The 14,715-nt window shown below is 43.4% G+C and overlaps 1 protein-coding gene across 2 annotated transcripts in view; it reads left to right on the top strand.

Moving 5' to 3' along the window:
* The window catches only part of MINDY4 (MINDY lysine 48 deubiquitinase 4), a 67,172-nt gene that overhangs the window by 35,348 nt on the left and 17,109 nt on the right, over nt 1–14,715 (top strand). Inside the window, exons 14-15 of one of the 2 annotated variants that reach the window (XM_088150241.1) lie at nt 10,837–10,900; nt 11,684–11,845. In XM_088150241.1, the coding sequence (XP_088006367.1) occupies nt 10,837–10,900; nt 11,684–11,845 (226 nt within the window). The remainder of the gene's footprint in view (nt 1–10,836; nt 10,901–11,683; nt 11,846–14,715) is intronic. The other variant, XM_088150242.1, reaches the window with a different exon arrangement.

Genomic DNA, 14,715 nt, shown 5'->3' with positions numbered 1-14,715 from the left:
CCAGGGTCGTTTCTATGTGGTTGGAAATTCTGGGTGTCATAGTCCCTACAGATTTGAAAAACACCAGAAAGGGAAAGGTACCACCTCCATTGGAGGCCATCCTAGATTAGGGTAGGCAGTGCAGAACCCTGGACACTGTAACTCTGTTAAGTGGAGAGTTATAGATGGCTGAAATCTGATATGACAGCCAAATCTTGGAAAACCTTTGTATTCTCATAGGTAATCTGGGGAGACTGGGGACACTTTTTCCCCCTTTTTTTACATTGTGAACTATGTTTAAAAGGTAAGCAAAAGTAATTAAAATATATTTGTTGGTGTCTGGGACAGTGTATGCCAGTGTTTCTTAATCTCAGCAATTTTTAAGATGCGTGGACTTCAACTCCCAGCATGCTGGCTAGGGAATTCTGGGAGTTGAAGTCCACACGTCTTAAAGTTGCTGAGATTGAGAAACACTTGGGCTACGCTATTGTGCAACGTATGCAACTGCCACCTGGAAAAGAAGGTGGGATGGCTTGGAGAGCCTCAGTTAAACCAGTGAAAAAGTCCACTGTTGGTTTCATCATTTTGTGAGGTCAGGATTGTATAAATGGCCTAATTCTTGAATTCACTCCAGCCAGCCAACGGAATTCAGAATAAGGGTAGAGCAGCTGGCCTCCTGGAGTCATGCGGTCTCTATCCCCCAGGGTTGGACAGGCATTCATTTGTCTGAGGATTCCTGCCCTGGGGAGCGGGTTGGACTGGAAGACCTCCAAGCTCCCTTCCAACCCTCTACAGGTAGTCCTCAACATACAACCATTTGTTCAGTGACTGTTTGAAGTTACAGTGGCGCTGAACAAAGAGACTTATGACTGGTCCCTGAAGTTATGGCCATTGCCGCATCCCTGCGGTCACATAATCAAAATTCAGGCGCTTGGCAGCCTGCCTGTATCCATATAATGGATGGCATGAGTGGGGAAGATTCTGGAATGGAAGTTCAAGGTTGTCAGGAGGGGCAGAGCAAGCGCCTCCTCAGCCCGCAACAAGAGTGTAGGAAGACGAAGAGGATGAGGCTGGTCCCTCCCTAGAGTCTCACGGGGTATATCCACTAGTTGCTTTAGCATAGGTTGAGTCTGGCGAGATTCTGTCCATTAGGTGTGAGCTAATAAAGGAGCTGAACTGTTCTGGATGGCCTCGTTGTGGTTCCTGGGCTGAACCTGACAGCTTATGACCGCAGGGGTGCTTCAACTCCTCCCGCCTGCCTATCTCCCCGCCATCTATGCCATTGGGCCCCCTGCCGCCCTGCGCTCCGCCACCCCAGCTGACCTCGGCTGTCTCCAAAAGCAGCCCTGAGCCGTGGCACCCCAAAATGCCCCTTTGCAAAAAGCTCCTGAGCAGGGCTGGGCTGGGCTTCCGGCTTTTTTTTCCTTTTTTTTTTTTGCAGCACGAAGCCCAGCCCTGCCCAGCCCAGCAGCCAGGCCAGGCACACCTCGTCAGCAGTGGGAACAAGGAGACGGCCAAGGACAGCTGGGGCAGCAGAGCTCAGGGTGGCAGGGGCCTCGGAGCGCAGGGTGGCAAGGGCGACTGCGGCTGGGATTGGGCTGGGGCGGCTGCAGCTTCCTGGGGTGTGGCAAGCAGCCCCAGAGCTGTGTGGTTCTGGGACTGCTTGCTGCCCCGCAAGGCAGGGTGCAGAGCGGCCAAAAGGGCATAGATTATGGGGGGAGATAAGCAGGTGGGGGGAGTTGAAGGCAGTCCCTTACCTTACTAAGGCTCAGGGCTGGGAGGGGCCAAACCCAGAATGACTTGGATTGGGGTGGGTCCTCAGCTAACGACCTGCGATTCTCAGTTAATGACGGCAACCAGGAGTGCCGGGATTGCTGTCGCTAAGTGATGTGGTCGTAAAGCAAGAGGTCGCGTGACCACATCACTTAATGACGGAAATTCTGGTCCCAGTTGTGGTCGTAAGTCAAGGACTACCTGTAATTCAGTGATTCTAATTTGGAATTATTGGCTTGTCATTCTGGACATTTTTGCTAATGTTCCTTCTCGCCCTGTCAATTTTGAGTTCTCAATTCAGTCCGCCCAGCTTCTACATCAGTTTGTGGCTTTCAAATAATGCACAAACGTGTATGTGCCTTTTGATGCTCGTTTCTCCTAATGTGTATACATTACACATTACTCTTTGTATCCATTTATACTGGTGATATGAATATGTGTGTATTGCATATATAAAATGTTTACTTGTCACGTTTACTCTCTCTGTTTTGGAGAGTTGTATAACTGCAAAGTGCAAACGCTGAAGAATTCTTACATTCTGGTTGGCCGATCGAGACTGCAAATGCCAAAGTCTTACAAAAATGCAAGACTCTGAATTGCCCTCGTAGCTAGCTTGCATTTGAAAGTCAACATGCCTATTTTTTCATTCTCAACTCGGCACAGGAACCCTTTTTCATACTGGAAAACCACGCTTCTCTGAATGTTAGAAGTCAATTTTCTAACAATAAAAATGTGTACTGGGATAATTCTGCATAAAATGCATGTATTTCTGAAAAGGATGTAGGAAAGTGCACAGCGTTATGCACAAGTGCATTAGGGAAAATTATTTGCAGAAATAGCCCATTTAAATTAGGCGCGAAAATGCACAGGTTTGGAGAAACAGGCATCAACCTGTATGCAAATCTGAGTGCAAACTTAAAAACGAAATGCTCAAGTTGGGGGAGTGAAACTTGATAGATTTGCAAAAGGTGAGAAACGGGGCCAAACGAAAACAGTCAAATTCAGCCCTCCCTGGAAATGTGGAATGAAAAGTAGCAACCTGACTGCAGGTTTATCAAACTGCGTTGGGACCCTTCGGGGAGACTCCAGCAACGGGGAGCAGGGGGAGGAGGTCACAATGTTTAAAAATCCGAATAAGATTGCACAGGGAACATGGGAGTGATGTTAAAACCCACTGCCGGATGCTCTCCTCACTTAGTTTGCTTGAGCAATTGGAATCCTGCAAAGTAGCAGAACCCCTGGGATAATCAGATTAACATTTAATGATGCAAAGTGAATAATGTGTTTATTTCTTCCCCTAACCTAACGGCAGCGACATCGGTAGTTTTGTTCTTGGGGAGGCCCCACAAATACATGTATAACTTTAGGGGGCTGCTGGATTGCCTAATTTAAGTACCCCTGCTTTACTGGAATCATGACTACGGGGATATAGGAACACTCAGTGGAAGCATTTCTTTTAGGGTAGCAAATTAAAAATCTGAACCCATTAGCTCAAGAGCTGAAAGTAAGAGGAAGCAAACAAGGGAACTAAATTGCCCCAGTTCTTATCTTCTGTTTACGTTGAGCAACTTTAATGAATGTCTCCCTTATCGCTCAAGAGAATGAAACATGGGATGTTTTTTCCACGGAACCAGGCAAGGCAGAATTTGCAGAAGCAAAGAATTTGTTGTTCTTCCTTAAATGCCTTTTAATTCCAAATGTCAGACTAACCTAACCCTTCCCATCAGAGAAATGATAGGTGATGGATTCCATCATCTTTTTGGGGTGAGAAAATGTGTACCGTTCCCCCTTCTCCTGTAACTGACATGGTGTAGGTGGCAACTTGACTTAACCAGAAGAGTTGGGAAGGAGCATTGAAAAGCCTGGAGGAATAGCTCCCCTAATGCTCATGGGCTAGCAAAACCTTTCAAGGTGGTGCCCATGCTTGCAAGACAGTCTAACCTTGTTTGTTCCAGAAGAATGTAAGCAGTGCCCTGCTGGATTGGACCCCCTGGTCCATCTAGTCCAATCGTCTCTTCTCCTAGTGGCCCATCAACCACCCAAGGAAGTCTCCCAGCAGATGGCCTTCAGAGGCAGTCCCACTCTCATCAAGGCTAATAACCCCTAATCCCCAGGACTTCCATGAACTGGTCAATCCCTTTTTGAAGCCAGCCAAGCTGGTAGCCAACACCACATCTTGTGTTAGCAAATTCCAAAGTTGAATTATATGATGAGTTAAAAAGAAAATCTCTTTTGGCTGTCCTGATTCTTCCAAGATTTAACTTTGCTGGGTCACCTGATTCTAGTATTTTGGGACAGGGAAAATACCTGTTCCTTGTCCACAGTATCCACACCATGAATAATTTTGTACACCTCAATCATATTCCCACTCATTTGCCTCCTTTCTAGATTAAAAAGCCCCAAATATCACAACCTTTTCTCCTGGGGAAGCTGCTCCAACTCCTGGATCATCTTAGATGGCCTCCTGTATAGTTCATATACTTTGTTAGGACTGTAGTCCTTAAATTCCTTCACTTTGGTGCTTCTCTCTGCATTGGTATCCTGGCTCCCAAATCTGCATTGCCAATATGGAAGCCTTAGTTGGAAGTTGCTTCTTACTAATGTGTATATTCCTTACGTTGTACTGGCAAAACTTTGGTTTGTGCCAGAATGTTGTCAAAACCCAGAGTTCCCACAATCCAGAGTTCTCACTTGAGCCACAAAGGACTAGACTCAAATTATCATAATTTGGACATATTTTGCAAAGAGCCAGCTCTCTTGAGAAGTCCATAATGCTGGAAAAAGTGAAATGAAGGAGAAGAGGAAGACCAGCAACAAGGTGGATGGACTTATTTAGAGCAGTAATAGGTGTACTGTTGGGAGACCTGAAGGGCCAGGTTGGGGACAACTCATCCTGGGAGAAGGTCTATCTGTGGTTGCTAAGAGTCAACACCAACCATTGTGAGAAGGTGCAAAATACGTGGAGGAGCCACTCCGGGATTCCTCCCCCAAGGATTGCTATGTAGCTCCTTCCTGTGTAGGTCTCCTGAAAATATCTTGGAATGGAAAGAGCTACTCTTCTGTAGACCCTGCATGATATAAGGCAAGAGAGAACTCTTCTCCAAGTGTTGAAAATTACTGGATTTTACCTTTCTGCAATGTTCTACATCAGCAAAAAGGCTTCTTCCCAACCACTAAAATTATGAGAAATAATACCAGTTGAGAATTCTTGGAACTCCTTTCTTAATGCTGTGGAAGTTAATAAGCAGTAAAAAGCCAGTTTAAATACTTATTTAAATGTGAATATTTATGCAGATTAAAAAAAATTAAGGTGGGTTAAAATTAAGGCAGCTTAAGGTGGAAAGAGCATGGGAGACTTATGGGTGACCATGTAGAAAAGTGTCACTGATTTGAATTAGGTTGGATTGTCCATCCATAGCTGAAAGGATCTAAAAGGAATTAACTTATCAAGGAGAAGTCCAAAGTTCTTCTGTTGTTGGTTGGGAAGGTTTTGTGCAGATATGTGATCAGATCAGGGGTGAGAAGGAGCAGTCTCCACTTAGAAATGGCATAGGATGTTGAATAGACTTAACAACTGACTCAGTTTCTAGTATAATAGCTTTAATAGAATTACATGTCATTGAAAAAAAAATAAGATGAGTTTCAGGCTAGCTAAGTTATTGCCTAGTGGGGCTGTTGAAGTTCTGAAGCTGTGATGTGCCTTCCACATCAAAGGCATCACAACCCAACAATGCACTCCTTGTGATTGTCGTCTGAGTTCAAAGGATGTGGAAGTCATTAAAGGAGGAACCTCATAACTGCATAGCTCTTATTCAATGAAATGGGCTGCCACGTAAAGTGTGGAGTTCTCTTTCACTGGAAGTCTTCCAACAGAGGCTGGATGGTTGTCTCTCAGAGATGCTGCAGTGGATCCCACACGGAGAAGGGGGTTGGACATCGTGACCTGTAGGATCAATTCCCACTGTAGGTTTCTGTGATTCTGATCTTTGAAGATGATGGCGTAGCTGTGGCAGGCCCATGTAGAAGACTGTACCGCTCAATCTAATCTCAACAAGTGCTTAATCAAGGAATGATTGTGAAAATCAACTCACTGAATTCTAGAGTTGGAAAAGGTCATTGCCTTCATCTAGACCAGTGTCTTCCAACCTGGGTATCTAGTGTGGACTTTAACTCCTAGAATTCTCAGCAAGAGTCATCTTGGCTAAGGAATTCTGGGAGTTGAAGTCCACAGTTCTGAAAGTTGTCCAGTTGGGGAAGACTAATCTAGGTGGACACCTAATACCTGCCCCAAAGGTGAGGCCACCACCTTCTAAAACGTTCTGTTCACTGCCCAACTGTGAACACCACTAGCTAGTTGTATCTCGGGGTAAGGCCCTAACTCTAACCTCCCTGGAGCAATCAAAAACATTTCTGGAATAAGATGCTACAGCGAAGCAACTGTTCAACATACAGGGAAGGTGATGATAATTTTAGCCAGGCAACTGGCTGCCAGAAATCTCTGTGAACATGGATCCCATGTGGATTGAAGCATGTTTTGAATAAAGATACAGATCTCAGTTCAGTGTCCCCAAAACTCTCGAAGTTTTTAAACTTGTTCTTTGTGAAGCAGCTTTGTTTTTTTTTTTAAAAAAAAGGTGAAAGAAACAATGACCAATGTAGTTTTTTTAAAAAAACAAAAACAAAATTAAAAATCCCATCCTTTTTTTTTTTTTGGAAGAGGAAAAAAAAACAATAGTGCTGAGAAAACAGAGTCTTGGGAACATTGAAGGTCAAGGAGAAGGCTGTTTGCTCCATTAAAACCAATCTATTCTAATCTATGGAAAATGTGATTCAACCTAATCAACCCTATTAGCTTGATTATAAGCTCAAGATGCCGTGTCTTTCAAGTACCTTACCTTTTGGTAAATTTGCCCGTCTCTCTCGTGAAGTTCAACTATGTTCTCTTTGCAAAGATTATTGGTGTGCCCTTCCTCCTATGACCTGTCTTTGGTTTCATGGGCCATCTTCTCTGGTGGCTCACTAAAGCCCATCTTTCTATTATCACTTCAGTGTTTCAGAAATGTTGTGTCTTTACCTTATTCTGAAAACTTTCCTGCAAAGTGTGAGGTTGAATCTTGAAGGTGTTGCAGAAGAATACAGGGGTCACCTGGTAGAGATTCAGCAATAAAGTGAGCAGTACCAGATCCGACCTCAGCGCAAGTAGAAAGCCAGCACAAGAATGGGCTATGTATTGGACTACAGTTCCAAATATCCTTATCATCCTGGCCATTTTTTAAAAAAATGTGGCCTGCGTTTTAGAAGACTATTTTTTTTATGAAGGTTTTTTTCCTCCTCCCCTGGAAATCTGTTCAGCTTCCTTGAACAAAGTTCTTCCCAGATAAACCTCACCATTAATTTTTTGTCAACATTTTATAAATCTTCGTTACAGATTCTTTAGGGGTTGTATAAAGTCACACCGTCGTAGAAAAATATTGAACATAAAAAAAAAAAAATTCACTCCTAAGCTGCATAATAAAATGCAGAAGGAAGTAGAAAGCTAGCCAGATGAATGTTTGATGCAGTCAACCAGATAAAATACAGTAAAATTTAGAAAATTAAACCAATCCAGCAATGAAACAGAGATATTGGAGCAGTGTTTCTCAGCCTCAGCGACTTTAAGCTGAGTGGACTTCAACTCCCAGGATTCCCCAGCCAGCATGCTGGCTGGGGAATCCTGGGAGTTGAAGTCCACTCAGCTTAAAGTCTCTGAGATTGAGAAACACTGTATTGGAGACATTAAGATAGAAGGTTAAAAAGTTAAGAATCTAGAGATGCATTATGAAGAGCTGCTCACACTGTTTTATAAGAGGCAGGTGGGGGAATGTATATGACAATAAGTTTTAGAAAATATACAGATGGCCAAATGAGAATTCAGCCCCCTCCCCCCGCTACCCACAATGACTGTCCTTTTTTAAAAATCCCTTTGTAATCATTTGAGACATTTTCTGTTTTTTCCCAACCCAAGTTCAACTTCTGCTTCTGACCCACACTGCATTCTGCTAATGTTAAGGGATATTCTATGGAATTTTCTTTCCTTTTTCCCTTTTTCTTTTCCACTTTGAGTCAAGTTTTGGCTCCTGGACAAGCCCCTGCAGTTTTTTGGCAACATTTTTGGAAGTGGTTGACCCTGGCCTCCTTCTTCCCAGGGCTAAGAGAGAGAGAGACTGGCCAAGGTCACCCAACTGGTTTCGTGCCCAAGGCAGGACTAGAACTCAGGGTCTCCTGGCTTCTAATCCACCACCTGTAACCACTACACCACACTGCTCTTGGGCTGAGAGAGAGGGGCTGGTCCACAGTACCTCCAGAGAGCTTTTATGGTTAAGGAGGGATGGAAGATGGATCTCCCCACCCCTGGTCCAGCTCCTTCCATAGTAGATCACACTGACTCTTGGGCTGAGAGAAGGCCTGGCCCAGTGTCCCCCAGGAAGCTTCTAAGGATGAACTATAACTCAGGGTCTCCTAGTTTCTAATCTACCACCTGGCTCTTAAGCTGAGAGGGAGAGATGGGTCCAAAGTCACCCAGCTGACTTCCATGCCTGACGGAGGACTAGAACTCACAGTCTCTTGGTTTTTAGCCTGCTCCCTTCAACCATCGTACCAAATTGGCTCTCACTTTATGTAATATGTTTATAGCTTCAGCACATGGGTAAGGAAGTGAAAAGGGTCACACCTCAAATACACACATCATCCCCCCCCCCCTTTTTTTTAAATCAAGGCTACCAGATTTGGGCTGCTGAACTCCAGGTGACCAGGGGATGGCAGAAGAAAGTGTCTCCTGACTTTTTTGTTGCAACAAGTGGTCATCTGGATTTTAGGAGCCCTCTTCGGTGAAGAGCAAGAGATCCTTTTGTTATGGAAGTGTCAGCATTTCAAGGTAGAGCAGGCCAAAAGACAGACAGACAAGTAGGGATTCTGGGAAGATCTAATTGTCTGAACCAGTTTCAAAATCTGTTTCTCTGGGAGAGTGATCTCTGGTTAAATCTCTCTACACTTGGTACAACCATCTTGGATGTTCATACTTAGCTACTGCAAGTTTCTGTAGGTTGTATGTTTCTCAGTTTTCTCTAGACTAAGCCCCTCCAAGCTATCTTGGAATTACTCCCAATTACTCCCATTGGCCTTGCTGGCCAAAAACCCTTGGAGTCCTCATAGTCCAAATGCATCTGGATGTTGGGATGTTGGAAAGAGGGCTTCCATGAACTTCAAGAAATGCCAAGTAGTCAGGGGTTATTTCCTCTCTAGGAGAAATTAATGTAAAACACAGATGTTGCTTCTCCTCAAATGTCTTAGGTTCAACTTGGCGTTCCCAGAACATTTGCACCCAAGGATGGAATTAGAACTTCCTTCTATTGTCCACACTTGGTGTCCCACAGCTCCTGTTTGACGCATGTTTCATCAGTGAGTTGGCTTCAAGCAAAGCCATGGGAATTTCACAGTGGCGGCTGTTCAGTGAAAAAATGGCCAGTGGCCTACAGATATTCAGTAATCTCTTCAACTTCCCATTTTCTACTTCTTCCGTGAATATTCGGGACTTGACATTCTTTGAAAGAGTCACTAACATAATCAACTCTTAGAATTGTTCTTTGATGATGGTGATTTATTAATATAAACCCTTTTTACTGAGAGCAACTCAATTTCCATGGCAGCAGCTAAGAAGCTTTTTTTAGACCAAATGCTTCCTTGATATGGTTTGTTTCGTTTTGGCATTGCAAGGAACAATCACAATTATTCTTTGGTTTTATTTTTAGAATCAGTGTTTCTAAAAAATTAGTATTTGATTTGGAGATATGATTTTTAGTTCAAATCCTAGTTAGTCCTCTGATTCCTTTGGAAGCCGGATGTGGCCACTGAAAATGTATCCTGTGGTTTGGGTTCATTTTTCTTTTTAAGTGAAAAGGTTTAAATATTTCATTTCTTTAAGAAAAATTAACAAAACGGCTTGAAGCGTGCAGAGGATCAAAATGCACAAAAAGCTGTGCTGTAGGGTTAATTTTTCACTGTGCAAATGTCATGTGTTCTGGCTGAATTAAAAGAATTGGGTAAGATTTCAGTGAACCATGAGAACTGTTCAGACATTTGGATTAGAAGGGTAGAATTTGATGTGCAGCATGCATGAATGTGCACCCAACATTGGTTGAGAATACCTTGATCCCACTGAGCCTTTTCCTGGGGCCGTGTGGCTGCCCCCCACTGGAAAGATGTATTTGGTTTAATGTGTCCCCCATGTGTGTACCTGCAAATGTTCCACATCACGTTGTGCCCATCAAATACAGATCTCAGCAAAGCCCTTCCAGTCATGCGTGGTCTCCTCTTTGTAAGAATTCTTGGAAGATTTGTGCAAAATCTGGGTCCCCTGGGAGGCCTCAGGAGGAACTAGGATTAATTTTCAGTGCTTTTCCTTTTGGGGGATTCAGTTAAAAATGACCTATAACCTACACACACACACACACACATAAATAAATAAAATAGAATAAAATGAATTGAGAGCCAATTTGGTCTCATGTGGGCAGGGGAGTTCTGGGACTTGAAGTCCACCCATCTTAAAGTTGCCAAATTTGAAAAACACTGTCTTAGACAGTCTGTTCCATTAGGAACAGCTCTTACCATTAGGACATTCTTCCTGACATCCAACTAAAAATTACTTCCTTGTAATTTAAACAGGAATTGATTGTTTGCAATGTACTCCTGATGGGAAAACTAACAGGATGCTGTTTATGGGAGTCTGCCCTGTCAGAATGTAAGCCCCAGATCCCTGGGATAAGCATTCCTCCCTCCATCATCTTCCTGGCATTTTATTAGATGAGATATTTTGAAGGACCTCTTCAAAAGGTCGTGTCTTTAATGTATATTCAAACATCTGTCCACCTTCAGTAGGAGACAACCAGATTCAAGGGAAGGATAAAGAAATCCTGCCCAGAGTCCCCTATTGTAAGGGAGATGGGCCGGAGAGAAATCCAATAAATAAATTAAATAAATAAATAAATAAAATGCAAGGCAGTTTCTTAAATTTAATTTTTATAAGGTACTTGTTCCTTTCCCCAACAGAGTTCGTGGAGATCTGGATGACATTAGAAACACACTGATTGGTGCGCACGGATACTGTACGCAGGTAAACACAGAGGAGGAGGACCCATGTGTTGGGGGTACACCCTAAAGAACCCATTGGGAATGGTTAGCTGCCAAGGGGGTGAAGTCAAGGTAAGCTGCAGCATGTTTTTATACCAGGATAAAATAGCCGGTCCGTCCAACATCACTTTGAAGGGTCATCAATTTGCTGAGGTTCTGTCCTCAAGAGAATTCCACCAGCATGGACCCCATAATGGATCCTTCTCAGTGGTGGGCCCCTTCTATGGAACATCTCTGCGCATTCAGGCTGCCACCTTCCTGCTGAATTTCTGCAGGAACATTCAAACTTGAATGTTTAGCTTGTTGAAGCAGTTGGAGGATGCTGAGATCGGGCCTGGACCTTTCTTTATGTCTATTTTGTTGATGATAAATCTGTCTTCTAATGTTTGTTCACCCTGGACTTGTACTTTCCCTTCCTTCAGTCATTCTACTGCAAGGATCAAAGGTCATAGTTAAGGGACATAGCAGACCATAAGGGACAAAAATTAACTGGGACAAGGTTGGATGCAACAAGGGTTGAGAAGAGACACTGATGAGCTGTCAGAGAGAAGCACCTTGGAAATTAACTTGAGTAGTGGCTTTAGAGAAATATTGCCGTCCATAGTTAAAGTTCTGTGGAGCAAAACCTAGAAGACTTTTGCTCCTCTTCATTAAATTCATTTCAGACAAAGACTGGCTGGGAGCCAAGTGATCATATCAGAAGTTTGAGCCTGTCCACATCTGGCCAGTGCCCAATCCTTCCATCATTTTATTCTCCTGAAACTAGGAATTGGTCAACTTGCTACTGACTGGCAAGGCTGTATCCAATGTCTTCAATGATGTGATGGAGCTGGACTCTGGAAACGGCAACACCACCGTTCTGAAAGGCATCACCGGCCGCAGCGACCTGGGCTTGCTGTCCCTCTTTGAGCATTATGATGTCTGCCAGGTATGTGGCAGACTTGGGGAAAAGCTGGTGTTGCTGTGCAATCTGTTCAATCCATCTTCTGGCTCACGAGGAGGACTTCTTTGAGCTGAGCTAACTAGACCTCGGTTGCTGCTGAAGGCAACCCAGACCTAGAGTGAGACATTTCCTCTTGGTCTCCTCCATCTCTCTCTCCTTTGCGTTGTTCTATAGACCAGCTCCTTCCTGAATTCCATTCCAGGTAACTTCCTTTTTCCAATGCATTCCAGAATGGGAACCTAAACGGTTCCCACATCAGTGTATAGTCCATTAATTAATTGCACGGCGTAACTACAGGTAAACAGAGGCGCCGGGGTGTTTGAACTGGGTGCTGATAGTCATCCAGGGCAGATGCAGCGATACAAAATCCTGCCCTTCCATTCCGTTCAAACAAAATTTCATCTCCGTCATTGACTAGCCTAAGAATATCATTGCAATCAATAGAAAATAGTTACGATATTCTTCAGCAGTTTGGAATAGAAGAAGAAGAAGGAAAAGGGAAAACAGTTTCTTTCTTACTTGATTTTGTTTCAAGTCAATTTAATGACGATCTGTATTGTAATTACCTCCTAGAAAAAGTGGAACAGTTTGGCAACAGCCAAGTACAGTATTTATATCAGTGTTTCTCAACCTCAGCAATTTTAAGATGTGCGGACTTCAACTCCCAGAATTCCCCAGTCAGCAAGGAATTCTGGGAGTTGAAGTCCACGCATCTTAAAATTGCTGAGGTTGAGAAACACTGATTTATATACTGAGAGAGAAATTAATATCTACTAAGTGCAGTGTTTTTCAAACAGCTGGGATAAGAGACAAAGAGCAAAGAAGTAGAAAAAAGTAAAAAGGTCATTTGAACCCAGCCCATTTTCTATCACTAGAGCTTGGCCTGATCACGAATTTCAGGTTTTGGTTTTAAAAAAAAAAAAAATCTGACAGGTACCACAGCCTGAAAAAGTTTGAACCCCCCTGTCCTAAAGCAACAGCCTGCGTTATAAAAAAAATGGCTACCAGTCATTTTTAATTTACATTTTTAATTCAGTTGGAAAAAAAGGTATACAATAAGATTGAACGACTTGGGACTCTAATCGTTCCCTTTCTGGTGGTTTCGCCCTTGGAGCCAAAGTCGAAATGACTTTAGCCAGCAATCTGGCATGACATTAATGCGCAGCGTTTGGAGACTTGGGGCTTCTGGTGAGCGGAAGGAACCGGTGGCCGAAATCCCAACCGAAGTCCTGCCAGTTTGTCCCTCTCTCTGAACGAAGACACTCTAAGCCAGTGTTGTCCAAACTTGGGCACTTTAAGATGAGTGGACTTCAACTCCCAGAATTCCCCAGCCGGCCATGCTGGCTGGGGAATTCTGGGAGTTGAAGTCCACTCATCTTAAAGTGCCCAAGTTTGGACAACACTGCTCTAAGCGATTAAAGGATTGTTTAACCGAAAAAGTGCCGGCATTCCGTATTGGGGTCAGTTTGAAATGTACATTGTGCATGGAAGAGGTAACAAAAGGCAGATAAAAATTAAGTGGTTTACTTTGACGGGTTCTGAAGCGAGGGAGGACAGCTGTATCTACTGGGGAAATATGGAAAAGCTCAGTCAACACCCGTTTTGAGCCGTTTCTGTTGAAGTTGGCGTGGCCAGAAACAAAAACGGAATCAAATCCCTTGCAATTATCTACACAGAAATGCAGACATTCCTCTCGTCCAGCGTTTCGGTAAAATAGATGATTCAGTCTGCAGAGAAATACTGGAGCTTCGAGCGACGGAAAGCTCCCCAGGTTGAAGCTGGAAGTCATGTCTGGGGTGCTCTTCCCCCATCTGGTGTGCTTCAGGCACACTGGATGACAACTGCCGTGGGTCTCAATAAGCATGGTTGCATCTGGAGGGTGACGGGTGGGAAAGGCTGTTTTAGAGAGGTGGGTGGGACCATCCCGCTGAGTTTTCTGAAGACTGTTCATCTTTGTTTCTCCTGAAAGCTCTCTGACTGAACCAGTCAACCAGAGAGCTTCTCTTCTCTTCTCTTCTCTTCTCTTCTCTTCTCTTCTCTTCTCTTCGCTTCGCTTCGCTTCGCTTCGCTTCGCTTCGCTTCGCTTCGCTTCGCCTCGCCTCGCCTCGCCTCGCCTCGCCTCGCCTCGCCTCTCCTCTCCTCTCCTCTCCTCTCCTCTCCTCTCCTCTCCATTGTCTATTGTCTAATTTCTAATTTCTAATTTCTAATTTCTTCATTAGATTTATATCCCACCTTTATTTTGTGCAACTCAGGGTAACATACATAATGTTTCCACCTCTTTTTTTCTTTTTTCTTTTGTTTTCTTCATTGGATTTATATCCCACCTTTATTTTGTGCAACTTTAGGCAGTATACATAATGCTTCTGTGTTTTATTTTATTTTATTTTTAATTTTATTTTCTTCATTAGATTTATATCCCACCTTTATTTTGTGCAACTCAGGGTAGCATACATCATGTTTCCACCTCTTGTTTTCTTTTGTTTTCTTCGTTAGATTTATATCCCACCTTTATTTTGTGCAACTTTAGGCATCATACATAATGCTTCTATGTTTTGTTTTATTTAATTAATTTAATTTTTAATTTAATTTAATTTAATTTAATTTAAATGTATTACTTTACTTTACTTTACTCTACTCTACTCTACTCTACTCTGCTCTACTCTACTCTACTCTACTCTACCCTACCCTACCCTACCCTACTTTAATTTTTGCCCTGCCACGATCTGAATTTGCTTCTGTATCCTATTTACCCTCTTCTCGGCACCTGAGGAACCTTTGCTCCCTGGCTCCTCTCTCTTAGAATCGTAGCCTTTGGGGGGCAAAACTATCACCTACTTTTTACTGGTTTTCTCTTA

The sequence above is a fragment of the Python bivittatus genome, unplaced genomic scaffold (assembly GCF_059951505.1).
Source record: "Python bivittatus isolate LINGU-HERP-01145 unplaced genomic scaffold, Pbiv_v1 ctg000610_np1212, whole genome shotgun sequence".
Classification (NCBI taxonomy): domain Eukaryota; kingdom Metazoa; phylum Chordata; class Lepidosauria; order Squamata; family Pythonidae; genus Python; species Python bivittatus.
Note: the sequence above shows the minus strand (reverse complement) of the source record. Positions and strands in the feature narration are given on the sequence as shown.